Consider the following 21542-nt stretch of genomic DNA (forward strand, 5'->3'; position numbering starts at 1 on the left):
CCACCTTTTCCTCCTCTAATCCCTCGACTGGTGTAACAATGAGAGCGCATTGTCGCAGCGGGCTCCCCCGTGCTCCTTGTTCGAACCAACAATGGCACACAAGAGCGGCCGAGGCAAACCCCCATTTGGCTCGTCCAAGATCATCCCCGCCGGATTGTCTCTCATCGGTATGCAGACTGGTACTCAAAGTATGACTCCTCCGAGGCCGGCGGATCCACATACGATATGGCTTGCAACGACCTTTGGAAAGGTGATGAGATATCCTTGGTCCTCTCGAGGTCGCCAAGAGCAACTGGCATGTACCTCCTTTCTCCATCAAAGGCCACCTATGACCAAGAGCGAACCCGTTCTTCGGAAGGAAAATTGATTCGCTGCAGGATTGTTGCAGTATTTCGACGCTGCCAAAAATATCCATGTGGAGGTTTTACTGGAATACTCCGTAATTCCCAATAGACTTCGATGATGGCATATGCGGAGCCGAATGTTTCTTACATGAGCCCTGAGACTCCTTCCGAGTCAGCCTTTGAGGCAGAATCATGTTCCAACCACGATCCAGGAGGATGCACAGGAAGTCGATCCAGAAATGCTTCGATCCTGGTTGTCTGGTCTTGATCGCTGCGTCCTGAAATGTCTTGGGCAGAGAAACGCCATCTAACCCTTCCAGTGATGCTGTCAAGGGTATGTTCTCGATGACGTACAGGTTATGTCAGATCAGCTCTATCTCGTCAAAAGGTCTGCTGCCGATATCTAGGCCAAGATATTGAGGTTGAGCTGAGGTAAGTACTCACAGTCTAGTTACAGAGCCGAAGTAGGTTAGCGAAATACCTTCAAGCCAAATTCTAGGCCGTCATTCACTTGTAGCGTAGCATCGCCAGTCGTACTTTGAAGCAGTATTTGATCATACAATACCGTCTGGTCCGTCGCACATGATGCTCGTCAGCTTGATGGTGACGATGCTACTTCGGAAGGCTCACTGACGTAACAAATTCTTCTGAGCAAAATTTGGACACGCGTTGGATTTGTGCAAGATTCCCTCTCATCAGGGCAGCTACGTGAGAGAATGACGCTCTATGGGATTTCTCTCCATTCATTCTCAAAGAAAACCGCGCCATTCGCATCACATACCATTCCATGTCATTACTTCTCCAGATTAACATGCCTAATCTGCGTAATGTTAACAAGTGCTGACCGAAGACGAGTCCCACATTTTGGCTTACATCTTTTCTGTTTTTGAGAAATTCTCGTGCTCTTTAAAGTCTTCTGTTGTCGCCAGAAGCTAGACCTCTTGTGATGATAGGGGGCCCGCGTGCAGAAGCTTCCCTATCCCGAACCATCCATGCCAGACCCTGATTCTGCTTGCCGGCATCGAATATTCTCTCCATCTCTTCGTAGACTTCCTTAGCATCGGCTCTTTCGGGAACTTCCTCTGACATGTCCGCTGTAGCTCGTCTGAGAATGAGCATGGGAGCTGTCGAATGCTCCGTGTCCAAGTTTTCACGGGCCGGCACCCCGCGGTTCGTGACTCGGACGACTAGCATTCTCTCTTCAATCAAAGTGACTAGACGTCCGACGGCAGTCTTCTCGACAGGAGCGCAGCGAGGATCCATTTTGATTGCCTTGATCCATTCTTTCACGGCATCTTTGAGATCGACAGGCGAATCTTTAACGAAGTACGGCTCTCCAGGTCCGACATCTGAATGAAAAAACTTCAGCGCATCGTAGCCATATATAATCCAGATAAGGGACTCAAGATACAGACAGCCAAGGGACCAGATATCGTATCGTCTGGCTCTAGCTTGTTCAATGTCCGCCTCTGGGGGCGAGTACATTACCGTGCCTTTTGGTGTACCCGGTGGGGAACCTCGGAACTCAGTGGCCATCTCATGTACTTTGGCATGTCCAGCATCAACAACGAGCCGAACGCCTGTCGGAATTCTACCTTCGCCAATTTCATCCTCATTCTTGCTGAAGCACAAAATGTTCTCAGGTTTCAGGTCGCCGTGCCTGCAAGACTCATTTGAGTCATCTCTCGGATGGTGAAGGTTCTTTATGGCGCTCGCAAGACCGAGCAGCTGCTCAAAGAACCATTTCAAGTAGTTGTTCCAGTCTTCGGTGCTGGTATCATCTGATGCGGTGCTCAAGCTAGGTTGAAGTCTCCAGAAATTACGCAGGTTGCCACCTCTAGCCCAAGGGAAAATGAAGAAGTGTCGATTTCCTTGGGTGTAGCTGGCAATTGCTCGAATAAAGTGTGGGTGATTCTGGTCTCGTAAGCGCGTAAGGATAGTCGCTTCGTTCTTGGCTAGATCTCGAAAATTGTCTGCCGTCAGACCTTGCGCAGACAGTATTTCTTTCACAGCAACATGAGGGTTGTCATCCTTATCTACTATTGTCCCCTGGAGTACATGAGATTAACGTTGATTTCGAGTGATTCTGACATAATCTTACAATCTGGTCATCCCAGGGAAAGTTGAGATGGCTTCGGTGAATAACAAAATGCCTGACAATGTTGAAGTTGGTCCCATGGGATTCGAACTCCTTCAGGAAGGGCATACGACAGAGTGGATCGAACACATGAGCTCGATCGTCAGGAGAGAAGATTGGCACAAATATGAGCCATTGGTGGTGGTTGCAGAAGTCGTAGAGTGAGTCCTGGTCCTTTCGGCTGATCCCATTGACTTCTCTGTCGGTAACCTCAAAGCTAATTGCCTTGCCAGTTTTGCGCGACTTCAAGGCCCATACTTGAGATTTTGTGTCGACACTGAAGTTGATGGGGAAATCCTCGTCCCCGAAGTCATTGGCATGAAAGAGAGGTAGCCACTCGAAGTGACTCTGGCGGACAAGAAGAGAGAAAAGCCTCTTGGCCTTCTTGAATATAAAGCCGTGCACCTCATCCTCCACATCGATGCTGTGGCCCTCAAGTATCTTGTCAATTGAGGAAATGGGTATCCACTTGTACTTCTTGGCGTCTCTTTGGTTCGTTATCTCCACTTCCGCATCTCTTAAGGCTGACTGAAAGGAGCCGATCGAGGTCAGTGTGGGATTCATATTGGGTGATAATTTCTTCCGGTCGAAAGGCAAGTCTGGCGAAGGAGACAGTTGCTGTCCTTCACGCTGTCGACCAGTCTCGCACAAGGAATCCAGCTGCTGCATTTCCTCGCCTAACTCTTCCAGCAGTTCTTTAACCTGCGGCCCTTCCCACACCGAGTCCGGTAAGTTGCTCAGCTGGGAAAACAGGACTTGGCATTTGTTCAGCTTCCACGCAAAGTCGTCAAGATCCACTTCCCCCTGCGCCAGTTGGAGACTGAGAATCAGATCGTTCAATCTTCCCGCCATGACATCGAGCCGCACAGAGCTATCTGCTTGTATCCAGTCAGGCGCTTGCACCCGCAGACATGTGGCGTTCAGCTCTTCTATCGCGTCTTGTATGTTTTCTATGGTGTAATATGCGAACGCTTGCCCCTGGAACGAACTTTCGGGTCTACGCAGCCGTTCAAGGTTGATTTCCACACTGGTGCTTGGCTCGGACGGAACGGAATCCCTCCATGTCGCTTCCTCTGATAGCTCCTCGCCGTCCGCCGATGGGAAAGCGTGCAGCGCGAACTCGTGAATGTGAGTGGCAATATGCTGGTCTTCCTCCAACTGCACCAGCCCCGCCTCTTGGCCCACCGGGAGGAAAGACGGGACGGAGCCGTCGATACCTTCCTCGCTGGTCACGAGGCCCGGCCGACAGAGCGGGCAACGGACCTTACGAATACCCACAACCCGTTGGCCTGCGCTGACCACTAGCTCCAGCTCCGTCAGGCCCCCGTGAGCATCAGTGGCGGGATGGCAGGCCAAGATGTGGTCCCGAAGCTCTGAGGGCACGGCGAAGGACGCGGCCTGGATATCGTCTGCAGGGAGGCGATGATTGGCGCACAGGGGGCACACCCATTCGACCTCGGAGTGGGACCGCGCCATGTGCGACATCCATGCATACGTGGAGGCAAACATATCCTCGGGGGACTCGCAGTCTTCGAAGACGCAGACATATCCGCAAAGGTCTTGCGCCATGTGGCCACTGAGACGCGTTAGAACCTGGTGAGAAATTCCAAACAGTTGCAAGAGAGATGGGAAGTTCATGCATTCTACAGAAAGGCGGGGAAGTTATAGTTGAATGAGTGAGATTAGTAGAGGCAACGAGTCAGTGAAGAAAGACAAGAAAAAGGAAGTATCACCTACCGCCACTTCTCTTTCGTTCTGTAGTCTCGCGACAGAATCATAGGGCAGTATTTGCAGGGAAATGAATCGCCCCCCTCTATGGGGCAACTTGGATAGTCCAAATGTCCCACCCGAGCCGACATCTTGGTGCCCGCCGACCTAGCCGTGCTTCGGACCGCGGGTGTCAGGGCGCCTGTAATGCTGAACCTCGATTCGAGAGCCGTAGCAGCCTGCGCCACAAAGCTCTTGGTGGCCTGGGCGCCATGATTGGACTGCGTAACAGGCCGTGATGCCGTAGATGACACGAGATTATACGAACTTGAGGTGACGTTTCCCGCCATCAAAGAGCTCCGCAGGGCTATACTCTGGTTTAAGGACTCGATCTGTCGCGCGGGTTGGGTTAACCCCTTTGACGCATGGGGTGATGCCATGCTCGCACTTCCGGCATGGACAAGGCGGTTTCGCCGTACGACGTTGGCGTCGATAAGCCGGCGCTGGACGATGGTCAGCCTGGCTGGGTCGCATAAGTATGCACGAAGCACGACCAAGAGCTTCTTCTGGAGCAACACTTCGTAACTTTCTCCTATTTGGCCCTCATTCAACTCTCGGGCATCCTGCGAACATTCTGGGTCTTGCGAGTCTTCCAAGTCTCGCGATTCTGTGACATTTTGGCCCTCCTTCGCCTCGCCTAACTGGTAAATCATGAAGCTCAAACCCCGTATCAGATCCTCCCTGTAGTCGTTGCGTAGCACCAGCTTGGTGAGGTAGCGTCGGAATCGTTCATGCCCTCCGTCCTGGCTTGCAAGGGCCTTGTGCGCTCCTATTGTGAGCTTCTGTCGCTCGTACTCCTGCTCGGCTTGCTTCAGCGCATCGTCGGCGCGCTTATTCCTGAGCTTCAGGCCAGAAAGCTTAATGGCGGTATAAATGCGGATGAGGACTACCAAGTTGTTCTCAATGTAAGCTCGTTGCTCGGCGTACTCGTCGCTGGACAAGGGCAAATGCGCGTCTTTATGCTGATCCTCGGCATCCTCTATTTCCTCGTCCTCCTCTTCTCCGTCGCCAACGGCAGAGGCGGGACCTTCCCCGCCGCCGGAGCTCATATCAGACCACGGCGATGGCGCACGGTCCACTCCATCCGAAGCGGTGGAATCACCATCGGCCTCAGTGAGACTGTGGGGATCAGAAGTTGCTGATATGGAGGCACAGAAGTCAGCTGGTTGCTTCCCATGAACACCTCTCAAATAATCAAGGGTCTGTTTCGAGCGCAGAGTGTGCAGAATTCCGGGCCGTCCAGGGACCTACCCAAATCGTGGTAAGTGTGCAAGGCTGTTAGTATCCCTATTACAGGGTAGTTAGTTCGAACCGTAGTTAACGAAGAGATCAATTGAATTATATAAATATCTGCGTAGTAGGTATAAAAAGGAGGTTCTAACCGTAGGTTAGGCTAGCTACGATAATCGTAAATAGGGCCCCTAATTAGCCCCTATATAGTTAGCTATATGCCGCGGTCGAATTAGACTTCTAATCCGATACTAACTTTCTCTTTCTTTTATCGATTTAACCGCTATAGTTAGAGGTATAATTTAACCTCGGGCCCGTTTACTAAGTCGTCTCCTTTTCCCCCTTTTTTCTAGTCTTTTTATATAACCTATTCCTTTATTTATATAGTAACTTTTCTATTATTTACGAATTGCTCTAATCCCTTATTTAGTATTACTTTTATAAAAGCGTCTACGAGGTTGTTTTTATTATTAATCTAACGGATCTCGAGTATTTCGCGCCTTTTATATAATTACCTAAGGGCTATAATATCGATTATAAGCCTCTTTTCCTTCGTTATTCCTAATTTAGTAAGGTATTCGTATAGCGAGTAAGAATCGGTATAAATAACCGTTAGAATAAGTAAAAGGCTAATTCGATTAATAATCTTCCTTAGCGTTATTAAAATCGCGTAAGAGAGGTTAATATCGTTAACTATACTATAGACCTCTAATGCTAGTATACTTCTTATTACTTACTTATTTTTAATTAACGAGTAGTAAATTATATTACCGTATATAGTAAATTCGCTCTCGCCTATACTCTCGTTAGCTAGGATAATAATATACCCTAATTACGAAGTAAGGTCGTTATTATTTATAAATAACTTATTAATAAAGACGTAAAGCTTACTAATCGCAAGGTTAATTAGGTAGTAAACGAGACCTCGATCGAGATTTATTTACTATTACTTAAGCCGCTTATTAAGTACCTCGACGTCCCGTTCGGTTAGATCTATAGCCTACGCTATTTTAGCGTAGTTAAACGTTATTTTAAGTTAATAAATATTTATAATATATACTCCTCGCGCGAGCTTAGCCTTATACCGCTTTTTAACGTTAATTATATTCGGATTAATAAGGTTAATCTTCTCGCCCTACCCCTTTTATTAAAAAATAATAGTTTCTTTTTTAATTATAAAAATCCTACTGTTAAATACTAGGGGGGTATTTATTATAAGGACCTCTTTTAGCTTTGCTACGAAGCCCGCTTTCTAAAGCTCTTTATCCTCTTTTTTTATAAAGTTAATATCGGATAGGCCTAATATATCGTCGGTTTATATTCTAACGATCCTAAATTAGTTATTTTCGTACTCCATAACTAATAAATATAGGTCGTACGTAGAGGTAACTATTAATAGTTAATTAATATAAAAATCGTAGTAAGTAGCCTATTAATAAGTGCCCGATTTTGCGAGCCTATATAGTAGCTTAAGTACTTTAATAATCGTGCCTTTTAAGTACTTACTAACTATTTCCTTTAATAAATAGGCTAGGATTTTCTTTATAAGCCCTATAGCCGATTAGGTATAGGCTTAGGTAATATTATAGCTCTAAATCTCGTATCCCTTTTTCTATAATAATACTATTAGTGCTATTATTAATCGTTAGTTATAGCGCTATATAGTAGGCGATTATATAAGTAGCGTTACCTTTTTAACGTCGCTATACCCTTAAATTACGTATTTAGACTTCTCGTACGGCTAGGGTGTTCTTTTCTTTTTAATCTTACGAACTATTCGTAATTTAAATATATAGAGGTTTATATATTTTTTTAGGTTATATAAGATAAATCGATAGACCCCTCGATCGTAAAGAGTATTTACTTTAATAAGATCTAATCCCTTATATAGCTTTTTAGTAGTTATAATTATGCCTTTTTTACGTAGTTTAACTATTAGCTCGAAATCGGCTTTCTCTTTTATTATATAAAAGGTATTAATTACCTCGTTACTAGTGATAAATTGCTACGTTAGGGCTTATTATTATAGTTTTTTATAACGTCTTGCTAGTAATATTAGTACCCTTTTAGTAATTTTCTTTTCCTTATCGTCTATTAGTATTATTACGACGATTTCGTTAAGGATAATTTCCTATACCTCTACCGCGAGTTATATAGTTTCCCCTAGCTCTTCTTTTTTTTATAAGTTAGAAATTACCTTATTAAGATCTATATAGTACGGTTTAACTACTATAATTAATACTTTAAGTAACTAGTTACGATCTTTTACGACTATATAAGAGCGCTCGTTGACGGAAATTAACTTATATAGCCTAGCCTATTATTAAGTAATTTCGCGCTATACTTATATATCCGAATTTAGTAATATATTTAGATTACCCTTTATATTGGGCCTATTGCGCATAGTAATTACTTTATTAACTTACTTTCTTACGCTTACTTTACGTAATACTTATATTACTTTTTTAATTACTCGGGCTCGTTAGTTTATACTTAGCGACGGTAATAAGGCTAAGGTCGTTCTTAAATATACTCTAAATACTAATAGCGTTAATATAAGTCCGTTAGGCCCTATAGTATCGTTATAGTATTTAAGTACTATCTAGAGGCATTCGTTATTAATAAAATCCGGATTTTCCTTTTTAATAATTCTAAACGCCCTTTTTAACTACTAGTGTGCCCTTTTTACCTTTTTAATACTATAGTACGCTTTAATAAGTACGACCTTTAGCTATATACCGTAAGCCGTCGTATTATCCCTAAATTTTACTAACTTAAAGCTAATACTAGCGTCGGTTCTAATACTATCTAGCGGTTCTTAGTATATATTAATCTAGCTTTTTTATAGGGCTGCCCATACTATTTTTATTTATAAATCCTAGAAGAATTACCCTACTTAGAAGGATATAGCTACGTCGATTATTCTAGCACGTATAGCTTTAACGAGGTAATGCGGGATATTCTTATAAAGAATATGAAAAGTAAATATTCATATAGAAGCAAGAATATATGAATATAGGGGATATAAGCGTATATAAAAGAGGTTTTTGTAGTAAAGAGAGTAATATAGTTGAATTACTATATAAGAAGTTGCTTGCTTAACGAAAGGTCTAGGTAGGCAAATACACGCCTATATATAAGCATAAAAACCTCCTACTAGAATATTCCATTGCTTATTAATTATGATATAATTAATAAGCGTATACGTAAGTGAATGCGTAATCGTAGTACGTAATTCCGCCTCGAGTAAATTCCAGATTATTCAGTTACCTTCCAGTACTTTCCATTGCTCACGTAAGCTTATATAAGCAGTATTGCTTACATAATCAATACCTATAATAATCTACAGAAATCGTAGATTAATATGGTATATAGTTTGCTTACGTAATATTGATAATAAGGCGAATAATAAGGTAAACAAAGTTACTTTCGTAACAATTATATATAGTACTAGTTAACTATTTAAGTAGAAAATATTAACAACGATTTCTTAGTTAAAGTTAAGCTTATTACGCAATTTAAATTTAAATTTGCGTAGGCTTTGCGCATTTATTTAGTATTAGTAATATACTTTTATTAACTACTCTAACGCCCCTATTTTAATATTATTATTACTTAATTACTTTAGGAAGTTATATAGCCTCATAACCGACGGGTACCCGAATCTCTAATATAGTCTTCTAAGCTTACTTTTCGTTAAGTAATTAATTAACTTTATATTATTATTAAGCTTTATAAATATATACCCCTATTATCGTTCGACTATTTTAAAGTACTTACCGCTAGAGATTCTGTTCCTCGTATTATTAAATATAATACTTAGTTAATTTATATCTTTTAAATATAGGAGAAATGGGGTATTAACGGGTAAAATATAAAAAGTTATCGTTCCGAAGTACGTCTTTACTTTTATTATACTTAGGGCGATAATTTCCTTACTTAGGCCAAAACTAATCCTCGTAATACTTACTATTAACGTATTAAGTATTACTAGCGCGATTTTCTATAGCGCCTAGAATTACCCTTTTTTTCTAGTTAATTATTATAATACTTTAATATCTAGGATAATCCTATAGAAATTATCTAGGCCGTACCTTTCGCTTATATAAAATACCTATATAAGCTTAGTATTTAAGGGATCTAAGTAGTGTAAAAAGGACCCCTTTAGCTACCCCTAGATTTACTTAGTATTATATTCTTTCTCTTTAAATATTAAAAAAGATAGCGTTTTCTCTTTAATTATTAAAAGAATAGGCTTTAGCCCTATTAGATTCGCCCTTTTAGCTACCTCTATATCCGTTATTTAAGGGACCTTCCCTTATTATCCGTAAATAAAAACCTACGTATTAAGAGCTTTTATTACCTTCTATTCGTTTAGCTTTATATATCCTCTAGAGGCTAACGGGGCGAAAAAAAGTAGTTAATATCGTCGATTTTATCGTAATCTAATTCGTTAGTATAGGGGGTAAGATCTTCCTTATTTTCTAAATCTCTTATAGGGGGTATATACTTTAAGCTACTATTTTAACTACCGTTACTAGGTTTCGTACCCCTAGATCTATCCTTATATATAATAAAGAATTAGTTAAACTAACGAGGGCTAGTTTTATTATTTACTACCCTCGACTTTTTATATTATTTATATAATTTAGTACGCTCTTCTTTAGAGTAGTTACTTAATTAATATCTATCCTTTTTATAAATATAGTATTACCTCTTTCGTTACCCTACTTATAAGTTAAATCTCTACTTATTTAACGAATCTAAGCCTCCTTACTAGCGATTACTATATTTAGCCTCTTTTCTTTTTTTATTATACGTTCGATTAACTTAATATTATTAATAAGGGCCGTCGTACGCTTAAAAATAAGTTTAGTACGGTATTCTTATTTTAATATTAAAGCTAGATCTTAGCCTCGAGTAGAGCGTCTCGTAGTCTTTAGGTACTTAGTATAGGGTTATTTTTAATTTTAATATACGCTAAACTATAATATAAAGATATCTAACTTTTCGCTCGTTTATCCTCTTATTTAGTTAGGTTTTTATTAGTTTATTAATTCGATTAATAAGTTCTTTAAGGATCTTTACTCGTAATTTACCCTTTATTATCCTAGCTATAAATACGAAAAAAATCGCTTATAGTTTAAATAGGAGCTCTAGGTTCTTATTATAGGTCTCGAAGCGGCTTCGGATTACGTTAATTATATTAAAAAAGTCGTTTTAATTAAAATTATATACCGCTTTATAATAGTAATTAAAGGCTTTATTTACGAGTACGATATTAATTACCGAATAGTACTAGTATTCCCTAATTTTAACTTTTTCGTAATAATCGTAAAATATCGTTAGGGTTTTTTATAAGACCTTATACTTCTCCCTAAAGTATAATTTCTTTTTTAAAAAGATCTTTTTAAGGTTTATAAATTACTTCGTATTTATTATTAGATTTTTAGTATTTATATACGATCCTTACGTCGCTACGTATTATTAATAACTTTAGGTCGTTTATTTTTTTTTATTAACCGATCGGCGCCGAATTTCGTATTAATAGCGGTAACGAGTTATAGATCGAAATAGGCAGAATTATCGATTATCGTACTTTTAATATTATATTTTGCCCTAGTATATCCTTTTATAATAATAGATTTTTATTAGTAATTATAGGGAGGAAATCTAGGTCGTTTACCCTTTTTTTAAATTCGTTAAAGTAATTATACGCTCTATCGACTTATACTTAGTTCTATAATACGAATTCCTTTTTTATAATTATTATTATTAGTATTTTATATAGCTTTTATAATTATAATTACGCTAATAATATCCCTTGCTTATAGAGGAATTTATTAACTACTTTTATAATCCCTAGGCTTGCGCTCGTGAACTATTCGTTTAGCTAATAATTAAAGTCGTTTATAATTTTATAAAATAGGGGTTACCCCTATAGCCCCTTTTTCTCGTAAACTTTAATTAAATAGATTAATACCGCGTTAATTTACTTATTATTAAGCTAATTCGCGATTTTATATATCTACGTCCCTTAATAGTCCGGGTTAATATTTACTTATTTATAAGGGATTAGGATTTTATTTAGGATCGGGTTTTGTCCTCTTTTTTTTTTTTTTAACTCGCTAAGGGTCGTGCTCTAGCTTATGCCCGTATTAATAATCGCTAGCGTATTTAATTTTAATAAGAATATATTTAATCCGCGCGCTAATTGTAATAAATCCGTGCTTTTACTACTTAATAAATTTATTAAGGTCTAAGAGATTCCCGCTTTTTTTTACCGTTTTACTATTACTCTCGTTTTTATTATTTTTAATAACTATTATTACCTTTTTAGATCGCTAGCTATCGTATTTACTAAGATCCTCTTTTTTATTTAGTTTAAAAGGGTAGGTTTTAATAGTTCCTTTTTATAATAGTAATAATAAACGTTTATATTATTATAAGAAAATATAATAATTAGTCTCGGGATCTTTATTAGTTACTAATTTTTACTATCCCGTATACTTTTAGCCTCCTAAGCCTCGTGCTCTTTATAATTTCTAAATAGCTTCCTTCCTTAACCTACCTCTTCTCAAGTAGTATTTTATAAAAATAGTTAAAAGTAAATACTAGGCGGCTTATAAAAGAGCTATATAAGCTATTAAGAACCGTATAGGCTATTAAGTATAGTTAACGAAGTTAAGCCCTCTTTTTTATAAAATCGTAGATTTTAAAAACTTATTAAAAATACCTACTTATTATTTATACGTAATAAGATTAAATATTTTAAAGATCTTATCTTTTATAGCCTCTTAGTACCCTATTTTATATTTTTTAAATAGTCTTTTTTATAACTTAATTACGGTTAAATAATTATCGCTTATTAGCGATCCTTTTTATTATTTAGTTAATTTTTTAAAATTAGTAATCTCGCGCCAGGAGCTAATATAAAAAAAAGCCCTTTAGTAGCCCTCTAGAGGATTTCTTTTTTTCTTTTTTAAATCCTCGTTTTTTTAGCTTTTTTTAGGCTAATAATAACTTTAGCGGGAGGTCGTAAGACTATTTTAGGATAGCTACCTTTTTTTTAGGTTAATTTCTAAGATCCGTAATATTCTTAACTCGATATTATTAGGACCTCTAAATCCCCTCCTCCCTTATTAAACCGTCCCTTATATTATATTCCTAAGTAATACCCGGGGGGTAGTTAAAAGAGCTATAAAGAGGTTATTTAAATTATAAGCTTAAAGTCGTATTTATAAGATCCTCGTAATAATAAACTTTTCTATATACTATAAATCTCTTAGCTTAATAACTTTTATAAGGTTACCTTCGCTACTAAATAAAAATATTTACGTTTAGAGATTCTTTTTTTTAATCGCGCGGTGCTCTTTTATATTATATTATTAAGCTTATTTATTATGCTAATTAATTAAGTAGGTAGTTATTATATAAGTATTTCCTTTTATTAATTTAATTAGTTAATTTCTAATTATAGGCCGGTTATAGAAAAGTTATTTAATAAAAAAGCTACTCGGGGCGATAGTAAAAGGCTAGTTATTTAAATAGTTTTATTAATTAACGTAGTTTAATATAATAAACGTCGACCTCTCGTAAGTATTAAAGGGCTATAATTACTTAATTTTATATAGTATTTAAGACTTACTTCTTTTTTTATTTATTTTTATAAAGTTAATTAGTATAAATCTCCTATCCCGTGCGATATTAAGAAGTCGTCTCTTTTATATAGCGAGATATTTTACTAATTTATAATAATAGAATTTAATTACTAATTAATATTAATATCCTTATAATAGGGTAGTTAGTTCGAACCGTAGTTAACGAAGAGATTAATTAAACTATATAAATATCTACGTAATAGGTATAAAAAGGAGGTTCTAACCGTAGGTTAGGCTAGCTACGATAATCGTAAATAGGGCCCCTAATTAGCCCCTGCGCAGTCGGCTATATGCCGCGGTCGAATTGGACTTCTAATCCGATAATAGCCCTATATCTGCGTCTCGGACGAATATTCGCAGCCGCCAATGACATTTGGGAATCACGAGAATTGGCTTCAACATATGAATAATACCCATGGTCCTCATTGGATTGTGGATCTTCAAGAGCCTGCATACAGATGGGCTTTAGAAGATGCCAAAGGAGGCAAAGACATACCTTTTTGCCCCATGTGTCTCGATGTTCTCTTAGATAAGATGCTTAGCAACGCTAAAGATGAGGCCCGACCTCTAGACTTCGAAGACATAGAAAGTACCCCTGCAGTCCGCTCTAAAGAGCAGGAACAGACTTTGGCCGGCCACTTAACGAATCCAGATCGTTCTCGTCCCCGAAGGCGTTTGCTTGAACCAGCTGACCCACATTTGTCTCGTCATATCGCTCAACATCTGAAATGGCTATGCTTTCAAATGCTCAGTATGGATATGAACTTGCCTCAACAGGACAGTCACTCTCCTGAGTCAGAAACCCCTGCGAGTGGGACGGGAAAAAGTCAGGTTGATCCACTCATCACAGCTTCGCATCGGTCCTTGCGACATCGCGCGATTACTGACGGTGGCTACTCTGAATTTCCAATGGTGACGCCGACCAACGGCAGAGTCAGGACCTACCACGTTGTGCCTCGCTTCGATCTTGCGGCCGAAGGCGGCCAATTGTTCCTAGGGGGAGTCTATCGAGATCTCAATATTCTGAAGCCGGCAATGAATCGCCGTGAAATACATCGTTTGCCTATCCCTGAGGATTTACTTTACCCAAGTGTTTCTTATAGGGGCTTTCGAGAGACACGGGCGAGCATCCGTGAAGGTAGCTTCGACGCCTGGGTGAAGATCCTCGGTTGTCTTGGTACGGAAAGCACTGGAGGCTCCGCCACAATAGCAGAATCTCGCGATGCCGAGAATACGGTGTCCTGTGAGGAGATCGTCACGACATATTTTGACCCTGACGATTCATTCTTGGAGGCAAGTTTCGCCATCGAACCTGTTCGACATCACCTCGAAAGATCTCGGGACTGGACTGCTACTTTGTACATGGTCACCGGTATCAAGGTGGCCAAAGGACTGGAGTACAACAGGTCGAACAACATTCAAGGCCAAATCGGCACCCAAGCCGCCATTGATGGTGCGCATAACGTCGTTGCTGAGACTTCTATCGCTGCGAATTTCAGCGGTGCGAACGATCACAGTCTCGAGTTTGCAGTTGCGAGTGACATCGTTATTGGTTTCAGAGTGAACAAGTTTCGCTGTGTCCGCCGCTTTGGTTTTGGAAAAAAAGACAGGAAGGTCAAAGACAACGGTCTTCTGACTGGGGCAATGATGGCGAACGACAACGACAATGTTCCACAAGAACACATAAAGGTGGAAGCACTGGCAATCAGCGAGGAGAATGAGGATTCCACTATCCTTACTACCGCAGGTGATCAGGCCGAACGCTGCGTCGTTCCTGATACTCTCAAGCAACTGGCTGGTCTTCTTTGACAAGTATAATCATCAGGGAGGCAGTGGGCAAATGTGGAATCCGTCAGCTGGGAGGTTCTAGATGCTTGGATGCCGTGGTTTGTTTTCTTTCTCAAGCCCAGCGCCTGACCAGGATCCTTGTTCCTCTGGTTTCTGAATGTTCCCTTGTTTCCTCACTTACACTTTCATATCTCCGTCTTAGGATAGTCTTCCATTAAGTCGAAGCACCCACTTATGGCCCCCCCCCCCCCCTTTTGGGCCCCCCCCAAAATCCCGCCCAGCTACCGTATTAAAATTCTACCCTTAATATATAAACCACTATAATAATTATAAAAATCGTCTAAATATATTTCTTTTTAGCATAATTATTAATTAGTATATAATAGTTCTATATATTAAAAATAAGCTCTAATAAGCTCTTAATATTATTAAAAATAATCTCTTTATTAAGAAGGCCTCGGTTAAGTTCGGAATTCTTAAAGTAATATTTTAGAATTAAAAAAGAGGTTATTAAATAAGAGCGAGGGTATTTATAAAGCTTTAAAGGCTTTTTTTATAATAAAAAAACTAGCTAATATAATAAGTTTAAATTTAGTATTACTTAGGTATTATATTAATTTATAAATAAGTTAGGGAATTTACTAAATAAGTTCTAAGATCCTAAGGGAATAATAAACTACTTAATAAAAAATAAATTAACGTTTTTATTAAAAAGAATTTATTAATAAGGGTTTAAAAAAGTCGTTTAATTAATTTATAACGTATTAATAAAGCTATTATTAATATAATTAAATTATAATTTAAATTACTTAATATATTAGAAATTAGGGATATTAAATAGGCTAATAAGTATAATATAAATAAGATTAGTATTATAGAGGGTAAGGGAGCTAATAAGCTAGTTTTAAGTATAATAGAGGCTATAATAATATAAAAAAAAGAGCTTAGTTCGTATACCTAAGTATTAATTATTAAGTATATCTTTATTAATAATAAAGCTATTAAATTACTAGTTATATATAAGGGAAAGTCGGTTTAATAATAGTAGTTTTTATTTAAACTTAACTTATATATTAATTAGAAGTTTATAATAATAAATAATAGCTAAATAACTAACGATATTACTTTTTATTAATTAAAAATAGTATTTTTATTATAAACTAAGACCCCCTTTATTAAGGAGCTTAGTAAGCTAAACTAGCCTTAATTATTAATACTAAATAGGTATAAGAGTTATATAATAAAAGAATTTATATAAGAGTATTATAAAAATAATATCTATTTATTATTCTTATTATTATATACTTCTTATATCCTCTAGCTATTAAATATAACTATTTTTAAACTTATTAAGTCTTATTATAAAAAAGAGCTTAGTAAAGAGGATATAATAAATAATTTTATTATTATTAAAAAGTAATACGTCTTAAGCTATTTATTAAAAAGCTCGTTTAATTAGTCTAACGCTATTAAATATATAAAATAAGTAAAAAGTAATTAAACTATAGTTACTTAGTATATCTAAGTTACTTATTAACTTAATAGTCCTATTTACTTAAGTTATATTATTTAAAAAGGGTATAAATACTAAATAAATAATTAAAAAGGCTAGAGAAGTACTTAATTAAGTATTAATAACGTCTATTATTAACTAATTAACTCTTAAGAGGGCTAGCGAGCTTTATAACTACTTAAAACTATTTATAAAGCTTAGTCTAAATAATAATACTTAATAACTACTATTTAAAAAAATAAAAAAGGTTTTTAAAGAATAGGCCTATTACTTAGCTATATTTTAATACTAAGTTCGAGTTTTAAAAATAAAAATAGAGTGGATAAGGCCTAGGAAAAAGAAAATTATTTTAATAAATTTAAATACTAAATTTATTAATATTTAGAATATTTAAAGAGCTTAGGAAGACTTTAATAACCGTATAGTTAGTCCTAATTAACTTATAAAGATCGAATTACTTAGGGAGAATAATAACTATATTATTATAGTAATAGAAGATAATTAAATAATTAAGTATAATTAGTAGCGATGTTTTAATACTATGTTTATTAGGGGGCCTAAAAGGGGGGGGGGGGGGGGCATAAGTGGGTGCTTTGACTTAGCACATTCGCTCAATTCTACAGGCCTTGTGTCTCGGATGGCCGTTTAAATGAAGTTCAGCAGTCACTCCCGACGATTGATTTTCATGTATTATGTTTTATTATCTTGTAATGGCCGAGGTAAGAGCAAGAACTAGACCGTCTTTGAAAAGCTTCTTTGAAAAAGAACTAAACGCTTGAGGAGTGATAGGCTGGAGGTAGGAATTATCAAAATCTTTTCGTTAAGATCCGAGTTGTCTTTGTTTATATGAAGGTCACAACTTCAGACGGCTTAAACATTGTAATTGACTGGGAGTCTGAAAGAGGTGCTTAGGTGCTTCTCAACTGCGAAGCATTTGGGAAGCATTCTGATCCCGCTTAGCTAAACCGGGGATTGGGACGACTAACAGAGGCATCCTTGCGATTTGGGTCGTCGTTAGAGAAAGAGCACAGCGCGCGTATTTAGAGTATAATGTGGGTTTTGTGCACGGATCAAGGATACGCTGTGATTTACCGGTAACGCGGCGGTTTAGCTTTGGTAGCACTGGCAGCGTAGCCCACCTCTGAGCGTCAGATTAGCCATAAGCGACCGAAGATCATGAATCGTGAAACCTAGTGTTTGCGATTTCCATAAGAGGTTCTTGTTAAGGTCAAATAGGCGTTACGCGTCTGCGTCTGCTTATGTCCATGCTGGTTTGACTGCTAGGGCTGAAACTGATGTTCGGGGTTGTAGTGGGTGTTACTGGGTGATAAGGTGGTGGGCGGTGCGAGGTGGTACTGGATGGCATTCTCGTGGTTTATCAGATGGGGCGTGCAAGGTGTCATCTGATAATTCTCTGTCAAAACTCTGTCGGGAAGTGGAGTTAATATTCATGGGTTAAGGAGAGTTTTTTGTTGGAGGGGAAATTAGCAGGGCGATTTGGATAGTACTATCGTGGCTCGATGAAGGAATGGATGGCGGTGTTACGATAGGCCATTCTTGGTCTGGACTCTTGGCCGGGTTAATTATGAGCTGGATGAGACGTGTGTGAGTGTGGTGAAATCTAAAGTGAGTTTACCTAGTGCCTGACGTGACGCGTCCGCCATGCTTAGCTGTAGCTGATACTAGCTCGTACCTACACCACGGACTCATGGAGTACAGATATGTCTTGATAGGAACAGCGTATAGCCATGGGTATTGAATTTATTGATGATTGATCGACTCGTTAATCGAGAGGAGTAGTCCCGAAAAGAGGAGCAAAAGGGGTGATTTGAATGTTGGATCGCCGCAGGCAAGTGGGCCCGGTATCATCTGGGAGGCCCCTTTTGCAATTAATTTCTGCATACTAATACTGTACATACTGGTAGTAAATATCCGTACCAGTATGGAGTATCTGGATGAACAGAAAAGACAAAAGAGGGAAAAAGTCGCCAATGACAGGACTTGGCACTGCGTGGAAGGTCAGCTCAAGTGAAGAGTCGCCTTCACCTTCCTCACCGGGATGTTGCGTAAAAAAGGGCAGGAGCGCAGGCCGCAGACCGCAGACCGCAGACCGCAGACCGGCCACGGGTCCGCCTTCCTCTCTCCCCCGGGGAGGTTCCCCTGACCCTTGATCCTTTACCTTAATTTTCCCTCCTCTACGGAGTACGTACTCCGTACCTTTTCACCCTTTCACCCTTCCCTTCCACACCTTGTTCCTTGGTTAAATTTCCCCTCCACACCACACACACCCACCACCCACGTCCACCACGTCCACCACCGTCAGTCCACACCTTTTCACTGCCACCACTGCCACCACCAATGGCACGCCCAAAAAAGATGATGGAATCTGCCGGCATCGCCTTTTAAGTGGATTACAAATCGATTGTTGGCTGCAGCCCAGCGACACCCACAGCTCACTCAGCAATTCACCACTCATTTTCACCCACTCACTCAGTCACGCTGGATGAAGTCTGAACTCACTGCCCATCGGTCACTTGCGCATCCGACCTCCGACCTCTGGTGCTTCTTTTTTCCCGTTTCTGTATCACTATTCGTAATCCGTACGAAATACGCGCACGCGCAGTTGACTGACTGGACGGGGCCAGCGACCGACACCAAAGGACGCTCGCGAGCTCACCATCTTTGAATGAGATCGTCCATCTGATACCCCCCGTCAAGTCATCCCTTTCAGCCTTTCAGCATTTCAAATCATCGCTTGTTGCATGCGCGAAAGCAGCAACCACCGTAGCCCATCATGTTTTCACGCAACAAGGACCTCTCCCACATGTCCTCCTTCTCCAACATCCGCTCGCGCTTTAAAAACAGCATGTCGTCCTCGGCCAAGATCCGCAGTTCCGAGGGCTGTTGGACCTGTCGCCTGCGCCGCAAAAAGTGCGACGAGGCTCGGCCCGTCTGCGAGGGGTGCGCCCAGCTCGAGATCAACTGCTTCTACAGCGAGACGAAGCCCGACTGGATGGACGGTGGCGAACGACAAAAGGAAATGGCCGACCAGCTCAAGAAGCAGGTCAAGATTCAGGCCAACAACCGTCGCGAGCGAAAGTATCTGCAGGGCCTCGACGTCGAGGAAGGCGGAGTTAGCGGCGGAGGAGGAGGAGGCGGGCGCGGATCCGAGGATGGCAATCATGTCCCTCCCGTCCCGGCCCTGAGTGCCGACGACGGCTCATCAAAGGCCAACGACTCTAACAGCCCGTCCACCGTGAACGACACCCCCGGCGACTCATCCTCTAGTCCGCCCTTCCAGATGAACTCGGTAAAATCGTCCATCCATGAAATCGTACCCGGCGCATCACCAAATCAGATGCGGCAGCACACACCGGAATGGATCAACCACTCCAGCCCAGTATCCGCGGCACATCACCAACATCAGCAACAACAACAATATCAACAACATCAACATCAACAACAACACCAAAACCCCCAGCCCGACTTCGCCGCCGGCACCGGAATGGGCACCTCCTCCTCCACCTCTGTCCAACAAAACTCATCCCCGCCCTTCGCCGACGACTCCAATCTAGGCTTCATCATGATCTACCTCGACTACGTCTTCCCCTTCCTCTTCCCCTTTTACAAGCCGGCCCTGCTCGAAGGCGGCCGCGGGTGGCTTCTCAACGTCCTCAACCACAACAAGGCTCTCTACCATACCGCCCTCAGCCTCTCCTCCCACTTCTTCGGCGTCGTCCTCGACAGCGCCCAAGTCGAGCACGCCCCCTGCCGCATGAAGTCCGTCAACAGCCTCCGCCACCAGATGCATCTCGCCCTCCGCGAGCTCCGAGCCGACATGACCCGCATCAACGAGCCCGGCCCCAACGGCGTGCCCCGCGACCCCCAGGACCAACAACAGCAAAGCTGCCGCGTTCTCGAGAGCATCGTCCAGCTCCTCATCTTCGACGTGACCCTCGCCACGTCAGACCACTGGCACATGCACCTCGACGCCGCAACCATCATCTTCCAACAGATCCTCCCCCAACCAGATCGCTGGGACCCGACAATGAACACCATGGTCATCCCCCTCCTCCAAGGCGTCCACTTCCCCCCGGGCTCCCACAAGCCATGGTCCTCCGACCAAGCCGCCCTCCGCTTCTTCACCGCGTCCCTCCTCTACTTTGACATCATCTCCGCCACCGCCCTCGAGCGCCCGCCTCGCCTCCAGCGCTACCACCGCCACCTCCTCTCCCCGCGCAAAGAAGCCTCCAACGCCTGCGTCGAAGTCGAGCCCCGGCTGCGCCTCGAGGAATATTTTGGCTGCCAATCCTGGGTCCTCCAAATCATTGGCGAGATCGCCTCCCTCGACGCCTGGAAAAAGGAAAATCGCCGCGCGGGATCCCTCTCCATGACGCACCTCGTTTCCCGCGCCGGATGTCTCGAGCTCGCCCTCCGCGAGGGAATAGCATGCCTCGACAACGCCTGCCCGCAGCTCATGGGCTCCCCCAACTGCGCTGATGAAATGGCCTGCCGCGCGAGCTCCTGCTCCCCCATGGACGCCGACAGTGTACCATCTCCACCGCCGCACCCTACCCACGTCGACACCACCAAACTCCCGCCCGACCCGCTGACGCTCTACCAGTCTCAACAAAACCGCGACGCGACAGACGCAGCCCGCATCCACACCAAAATCTGGGCCTACGCAGCGCTAACCTACCTCTCGACCGTCGTGTCCGGGTGGCAGCCCTCCTGTCCCGAGACAGCCTCCAGCGTGGCCATCACCATCGACCTGCTCAACTCGCTCCACAGCCCCGTCTGCCTGCGCACTGTCGTCTGGCCCTTTTGCGTCATCGGATGCCTGGCGGACCCGTGCCAGGAGCACATGTTCCGCGAAATGGTGAGCAAGATGGGTGCGCTCGAGGTGTTTGGGTCGATTAAAGCTGCGCTGGGCGTCATGGAGAACGTGTGGGCAAAGAGGGAGACTATCGACGAGAGTTGGGATATTACAGCCTGCTTCAAGGTGCTGGGGCACGCTGTGCTCTTGACTTGAGAGGCCTGGATGTTCTTAAACCTTGAAACTCTTGGTTTGGTTTACGATTCTGCTGGAACGGTGCGCGCTT

The 21542-nt window shown here is 41.4% G+C and overlaps 5 protein-coding genes across 5 annotated transcripts; 4 read left to right on the top strand and 1 right to left on the bottom strand.

The window, feature by feature from the left end:
* Window positions 1-91: 91 nt before the first annotated feature.
* On the top strand, window positions 92-930 carry CLUP02_13299 (uncharacterized protein; the record flags this gene model as incomplete). The annotated part of the gene is made up of 3 exons (XM_049292240.1): window positions 92-299; window positions 701-776; window positions 867-930. 3 exons carry the CDS (start codon window positions 92-94, stop codon window positions 928-930), a joined length of 348 nt encoding a protein of 115 aa, XP_049149386.1.
* Window positions 931-1250: 320 nt separating this feature from the next.
* CLUP02_13300 (protein kinase domain-containing protein) lies at window positions 1251-5596 on the bottom strand (the record flags this gene model as incomplete). The annotated part of the gene is made up of 4 exons (XM_049292241.1): window positions 1251-2393; window positions 2446-4057; window positions 4219-5410; window positions 5500-5596. Coding segments are annotated over 4 exons (4044 nt in total), but the record flags the coding sequence as incomplete, so codon positions are not given.
* An 8452-nt stretch (window positions 5597-14048) lies between these two features.
* On the top strand, window positions 14049-14948 carry CLUP02_13301 (uncharacterized protein; the record flags this gene model as incomplete). Its single annotated transcript, XM_049292242.1, has 2 exons — window positions 14049-14128; window positions 14243-14948. 2 exons carry the CDS (start codon window positions 14049-14051, stop codon window positions 14946-14948), a joined length of 786 nt encoding a protein of 261 aa, XP_049149388.1.
* A 3995-nt stretch (window positions 14949-18943) lies between these two features.
* CLUP02_13302 (uncharacterized protein) lies at window positions 18944-19130 on the top strand (the record flags this gene model as incomplete). Its single annotated transcript, XM_049292243.1, has 2 exons — window positions 18944-19021; window positions 19086-19130. 2 exons carry the CDS (start codon window positions 18944-18946, stop codon window positions 19128-19130), a joined length of 123 nt encoding a protein of 40 aa, XP_049149389.1.
* Window positions 19131-19234: 104 nt separating this feature from the next.
* CLUP02_13303 (uncharacterized protein) lies at window positions 19235-21472 on the top strand (the record flags this gene model as incomplete). Its single annotated transcript, XM_049292244.1, has 1 exon — window positions 19235-21472. The coding sequence occupies one exon, from the start codon at window positions 19235-19237 to the stop codon at window positions 21470-21472; it is 2238 nt and encodes a 745-aa protein (XP_049149390.1).
* Window positions 21473-21542: the final 70 nt, after the last annotated feature.

The sequence above is a fragment of the Colletotrichum lupini genome, chromosome 7 (assembly GCF_023278565.1).
Source record: "Colletotrichum lupini chromosome 7, complete sequence".
NCBI classification, from domain to species: domain Eukaryota; kingdom Fungi; phylum Ascomycota; class Sordariomycetes; order Glomerellales; family Glomerellaceae; genus Colletotrichum; species Colletotrichum lupini.